This window comes from Haliaeetus leucocephalus, unplaced genomic scaffold (assembly GCF_000737465.1).
Source record: "Haliaeetus leucocephalus isolate CR32 unplaced genomic scaffold, Haliaeetus_leucocephalus-4.0 Scaffold163, whole genome shotgun sequence".
Classification (NCBI taxonomy): domain Eukaryota; kingdom Metazoa; phylum Chordata; class Aves; order Accipitriformes; family Accipitridae; genus Haliaeetus; species Haliaeetus leucocephalus.
In genome coordinates this window covers 1706749-1713472 of record NW_010972599.1, presented here as the reverse complement: position 1 = coordinate 1713472, position 6724 = coordinate 1706749, and the positions used below count along the sequence as shown (strand labels likewise).

Here is a 6724-nt window from a genome sequence, read left to right as displayed (position 1 = left end):
ACGTCACCATGGGCAGTGGCAATCCTACCTCCGGGATCTGTATTATCCAGATAAGGTTGCATGTGGTGACATTTAAAAACCTGAATGGCGTCCCGCTGTTGAAATAAAACGAAATGGCATTTCAAGGTCTTGTTTGGAGAGAACTGGCCTTCTGCAGTCCCCAGCCCGCAGCTGGAGCGTGTGCTTTCCTTATGAGCGTGCTGAAGTGGGGGGGCAGGCGAAGGGAAGGGGGGATGTGGTGGACCACGGGGACCCGTCTGGGCTGGAAGGTGGCTCCCGTGCAGCACGGGGAAGGACTGTGGTCTCCCCTGGACAGAGGTGGCCGGTCCTGAACTCCAGCCGCTCACCTCCTGCATCCCAGCGTGGCCCAGCGCCGAGCCCTGCCCTTCGGCGCCTTGTGATTCGGTGCCTGGCTTTTGGGGCCAAAGACGACATTTAGAGGGAATTTTTCTGAATAACCCTGTCAACAGGAATTCACATAAAACAACTAAAGCAACCACAGCCACGTTGCCTTGGTTTGCTCATGTCTGACTCTGCTGGAGCCTGAGCCCTCTGTGGTCCCTCACATTTGCTTTCTCTTTCTCCACAGAATGCGATGAACTTGCCGCCTGACAAAGCCCGGCTTCTGCGGCAGTATGACAACGAGAAGAAGTGGGAGCTCATCTGTGACCAGGTAAGGAAGGTCCGGAGGGCTTTTGGCAGACATCTCATTGAGAGCACCAACTGGGTTTCATCAGCAGTGTCCATGGGCTTAGAAAGGGACCTTGCAGATGACAAGTATTTGAATAGTTTCAAACACTCATTTCTTTGGCCTTATGCTCCATTATTGGTAACGACTCATAGAAGCCTTGCAAAAATAATGCTCTCTTTTGCCACAGAGCGCTATTTCTTTCCCCTCTGATGTTACCGTCACCCCTGTGCCCGTTTTCCCTGGGCGGTGGTGAATGCTGCTTGTTTTGCCTGGCACAGACTCGAAGAGACTGACCTTCAGTCACCTCTCAGCAAGTGCTTTGAGTTTGGTCTGCCTTGCCCTGTGTAACTTGAACGAACGGTCTCGATCCAGTGAGTATTTGGCTTTCCACATTACGAGCCGTTGTTGCAGTTGGCAGTAGCTGTTGCCTTCGGGGAGAGGCGAATGGTGGTGCAGCTTGAACTCCTCTTCGCCTCCAGAGGCTGAACAACAACCTCGGATTAAGCAGCACCATATGCTGAGGCATCTTTTGTGTATGAGTTCTGCTGTGGCGTGCAGACTTGGCAGCAATATAGAACAATTAACAGGTTGGCTCTGCCATGACAAATGAACAGAAACGGCATTATTTAGAGAAAGTGAAGCATGCAAAAGGTAGGATGTGCATTTGTGAGCCAACAGCAAAATCAGGTTCTGCCATACACTTCAAAAGTAATCGCTAATGAAAATAATTGATCCAGGACTGAGAAAGTAGGATGTTTCCTTGAGATGTAAACACAGCGGTACCAGGATGAGAGTTTGGCAGAAGGTACAGTCATGCTGTGAGGTCAGGAGTGTTTTAATAAATAGATTTGCGGGACATTTCCTATTTAGCTATTACAGTGGTGGAGCCTCTGATAAAATCCAGCTAACTTAAAGTAAAGCTGACTAAAGAATTACTTGCTTTTTTCCATGCGTTTTCTCCGCAGAGAATGTAAAGCATTGAGCTATTTAAAGTTTCAGTTTAGTGAGACACTGAACAAATTGCTTAATCTACTGTAAGTGATTTGTTTCATGGATGTTTGCTTAGAGCATGCACACTCAGAGCATGCACACAGAAGTGTGAGCTTTGTGCTGGAGTCTGCGTGCTGGCTTTGCACTGAGTTGGCAGCGGGGCAGGCAGAAGCAGTTAGATCATAGCCTCGATGTGCAAACTCCCACCTCAGAGCTGATCCACCCTTTGCAACATGCAGCTGCTGCTGATTCATTCCTGAACTATACAGCAAGATAGGAGGGATGAGCAGATGGAAACGCAGGGGAGGAAATATGCAATCTGGAGTAATCGTGTATCTTAATAGCTCTTTGCACAACACTTGAGTCCACCCCCGGGATGCTTCCCATCACTTGGAGAGGGTAGGCAGAGAAGCAGCGCAGGACTGTTGTAACTGGCACTGCAGAGCTCAACGCTGCGAGGATCCCGAAGGGACGGGAGGTGACGGTGTGCCACTCTTCCAGGGTCCTGCTATCCGAGGGGATGTGCAATAAGGGGCTGCGTATCTGTGATCCGTCGCAGCTCCCCAGCTGCCCTGGTATCCCTGGTGGGTGCTTGCCAGCCACTGTAAATTAGAGCAGCACGAAGCAGGTGTCTGTAAAAGCACCATAATACAGCATATGGGGTGTGAAATATTTATATCTGTCCACATAATTATGGCACGTGGCTAAAAGTACTTCCAGGAATAGAATTTGTACAGAATGTATCTTTTTAGCATGGATGCAAATTTTGACTGCTATTTTCTATTGGTATCACCCATTATACCATTTTCACCCGTTTTTGCTTAGTGAAGGACTGAGGATGTAAATTAATGTAACAGCTTGAGGCAATTAACTGTTACCCTCCTGTGCTGGTTTTCAACTTAAGTCTGAAAGGAAAAAGTGTCCAGAGGTTGCTCTTAAATGCTATTTTCTAAATAGTCTGTAAAGCAGACCCTGGCCATTTGTCTGTGAAATATTTTGAGAATATTAGGGGAGAGAGTTCAGCCCCCAAAAGGAACTCTCACTCCTGCAGAAGTGAGATTAAGCAAAGTGGGGAGCTACCAGTCTGATGATGATGGTAACAACAAAACCGACAATAATAATCTGTCATGAGCAGGGTTGTGCGTGTTGTAGTGAATCATTGTAAGGGTTGCTGGGCTGGTTGTGGAGGACTCATCCCGTGTGGTCCTTTCTGTTCGTTTGTCTATAAACCTTGCAAGTCATCTAAGCGTTGCTGCTGGTGTCCTGAAAGCTTGCTCCCTCCCTCTCTGGCTTAGCAGACAAGGAGGAGAAGAGGAGCAAAGCCAGCAAACCGGTTGCCCATCCTGGAGAGGGCTGAGCAGTGGTCATCTGTGGGGTAAGCGCTGGGACAGATCCAGGCAGGGAAGAGGATACCATTTTCTGGCATGGCGAGCCACCCTTTTGGTGTACTCCAGGCCTCTTTATCCAGCTGTGTGCCATGAGGCGTTGCAGGGGGCATGGATGTTGAGGGAAGAGGTCGGGGACATCTCACAAAGTTCTTCGTTGCCCTCTAATGGCAAATTGTGGCAGGGGCATCACCATGTCCTCACCTTTGGAGACACTGGAGGTGTGAGTAGGGAGTAACGAATTAAAAGACCTAAGGCGAAAGTCGCGCAGTTTACATCCAAAATGCCATCACTGAGGTATTTGTAGGACTCTCTCCCTTTCCTAATGAAACTCCAAATGAAGGCAGGTGCCGGCTGTTTTGGAGGCTGGCAGCCAGCATGGAGCTCGCTGGGATGGCGGTGGGTTTCTCCAGCAGCCTCCCAGGCAGGTGGTCCTCCGCCATCCATCATCCCCGCTCGGGGTCCAACGTGCCTGTGTTGGGGGTAATTTCATCTGAACCAGGGCCACGTGGGGTGCCGTGTTCCGCTTTAGGGTTCATTTCAACTTGTGACCGAGAAGCGTGCAGGTATGGGCCCTGTTGGAGACACAGTCAGTGCACACTAGCGTGTGCCACACACCTGCATGCCCTTGAAGCCAGGCTCGCTTCTGTGCCCCGGCCTCCTCTGCCGCTGTTCATCAAGCTTTGTGAAGGGAAAATGGCATGCAGCCTTCCCCTCCATGAACCAGGTCTGGGGAGAGGCAGTTTCTTGATGTTATTTTTATTTTGGGTTTTTTTTTTTTTTTGTGAGACTGTGCGCTATGGACTGGTTGAGAGTGTAATCGCACAGAGCCACAGTGGTCCATGCCTGCCACGTTAAAGTCCAGAGCACTGGGGAGTACTGACAAATACCTGTGTGTCCTTTGGATTTGGGCTGGGAGTTACTTTAAAAACATGCTGGGCCATGTCTAGGGTGCAGGCAGCCCTCCTGTGTGCTGCCCGTGGGTCTCGGTGGGTGGCTGATGAAGAAGGGGACAGGCAGCGACCGCTGGACGGGACAGCGAGGAGCAGGGTGTCATGCGAATGCTGCACTATTTGTTTGACACAAATATCTCAGGTGAGCCCCAAACCAAACTTCTCCTCAGAAACGTGATGAAGAGATGGTGATTGAAAAGTGGTACCTCACTGCTGTGTGTTGCCATATGGTGCCGTTAACCCTTTTGCAGCAGATTTTTTGACAGCATTCAACCAAGCATTTTCCATATCTTTGCACGTGCTTCAGTAGCCATTTACAGCTCTGTTTTGGGACGCTTTGCATAAAAAAAAAATGTTTGCGTACCAATGAATTTCCCCTGATGTGGGTAAAGTACAGGCTAGAATATCCTGTGTTTTATTGAACTCCCGAGCATTTGGACAATAGAGATGCTCGTGGCTTCATTTATCTGACTTGCTGGCCCTGAGAGAGGTGGCTCACTGAAAATCGGTGAACGATGGAGCAATCGGAGGTATGCGCACGGGGCACGAGGGGTCCAAGGCTCAGCGACGCGGGGCCGGGCAGTGGTCGGCATCTCCAGCCTCGGAGGGAGCATCTGCGGCTCTTGGCCGGGTCCCTTGCAGAAGCACTGGTGATGTGGTTTTGCAGTAAATTAATAGTGGTGGAAATAGATCCCTCTGCCCCCTAAATAGTGCAGAGATGAATGGCTGCTGTCGGTTTGTTCCATAGTAAGACATATAAAGTGACATACTGTCCTGCTGGGGGGCTGGCTGGATTGCTGGGGCCAGGAGCTGACCTGCCCTCCAGGTCTGTGTGGGACACAGGACGGGTGGTGGAAATGTTCACCACGTTTACGACGCGTTTGTGCCTCGGGAGTGAGAAGATGCTGGTCTCCAGCCCTGCTTGTCCACCTCCTTTCACCAACGTTCACCTTCCATGTGCTTTGTGCACTCCTAGCAGTTACTGCTGCCTGCTGGGCTTTCTGACAAGCCTGGATACTGAGTGAGATGCACTCTGTGCTTACCTAATGTATATGAATCCTAAGAATGAAACACGTTAGCGAGGGTAATAATAATAATAACATATGTCACTAATGCAGAAAATGTTCTGAATGTTTTTGGAAGCAAAATATCTCTGGAAAAGCCACAGTTTCCTGGTTACGGAATTAATAGGTTTTCCAGATTTGGGTGAACAAGAGATGTGTCGAGTTCTTTGTAGGATCACATGGAGGAGGAAATGCAGAAATCCAGCAGTTCCTCTTTGCTGCTGAAGTAAAGCCCCTCTCCCAACCCCCTTTTTCTTGGTATCCATCAGAAGAGAAAGTGCTAATTCTGGGGATTGCTGGTAAAAGAAGCTCAGGAGCAGTGTTGTGCTCCCCCATCCAAGTTTTTTCCCTGAATACTCATCATTTATTACCCTAAAGGGAGGTGCTGGGGACTAGCTCTCTGGTCCGGTACCACTGGCTCCTTGTATGTACTTCTCTGCTCTTGTCTGTCGTTCTGGCTTATAGCAGCAGTCCTCAGCAATTTTTCAAGTAAGAAAGGGCCTTTTATCCTTGGGAAATTAAGTTAGTTTGCTTTCTAGGTGGCTGACAAAGGCAGGGTCGAGTTATTGCTGGTCTGCGCCTTTCTCCTTTCAGGGCTGTAGATAGTGTTGGTGCTTATATGAGTCACGTAGTGGAGATAAAATAGGTTTCATCGGGATTTATTAACTTTGTTGTGTCTGAATGGCCCAGTCCTGGGGCGACTGGGAGGGGAAGCCACCATGTCCCAGTCGTGATGTCACCCACTGGCTTATGCTTTTTGCTCAGCGAAATTTGGAGACTCAAATAGGGATTTTAAACTTTATATGTGTGTGGTAAAAATCCCTGACCTCCTCGTTCAAATAGCGTTAAACCCTTTGCCATATAAATTCTTATTTTGAAAGCAGATTTGGCCAGTGAGCGATTGTGAATTGCCAAAAGTGGAGAGGAGGAGCAGACAGGAAAAAGCAACAGTTTTAACTCGTTGTTTACGGTATGCAAGGCAAGCGGATTACGTGTGAACAGCAGTGCTTCAGCATTAGCCGGGAAGCGTGTTTGTCTCTGTAGGGAAGTAAATGCTCTCGAGAAGGACCAGAAGGACCTTGAGAGGACGCCGGGCTGGCCAGCCTGCACAGTCGCTTACAGCATTCATGGCAGGCGAAATACCAGACTGCAATCACGCTGGTCCGACGAAGACTGGGCCTCCCCACCCCATCTGAGCTGTGGCAGAGCATCATTTTTATGGGAGGACGACGGCTGCAAGCAGGCGTTCAGGGTGTCCCGGAGGCGTCAGGGAGCCTCGGGCTGCCGTCGGTGCACAGCACCAAGCCCTGGTTCTTGCAGCTTGAAACGTATCAGCCTCTAATATAAAACAGTCAAAGCTGGATAAACCGAGACAGTAATCATAGCCAGGAAAGGGCAATTTTAAAGGCTAATCCCTCATGGCTTTCCAAAGCAGAAAAAACACTTTAAGGGGCTATAAAAATGTTTCCAGGACTAGTAGATGTTTACCACAAGTGGTTCTTGGTCACAAGTTAGAGAAGAGCATTGCTGGTATCTGCTGTTCATGGATAATGTCTTTAAAATCCTTCAACCCAAATAATTCCACTATACAGTAATGAGCAGCATCTTTTTTAATGAAGTTGCTGTAGAGATTATTACATA

The 6724-nt window shown here is 49.0% G+C and overlaps 1 protein-coding gene across 1 annotated transcript in view; it reads left to right on the top strand.

Moving 5' to 3' along the window:
• The first annotated feature begins 595 nt into the window (after window positions 1-595).
• Window positions 596-6724, top strand: part of FMNL2 (formin-like 2) — a 68230-nt gene continuing 62101 nt past the window's right edge. The window contains exon 1 of the mRNA XM_010563066.1: window positions 596-673. Coding sequence (XP_010561368.1) covers window positions 596-673 — 78 coding nt within the window. The remainder of the gene's footprint in view (window positions 674-6724) is intronic.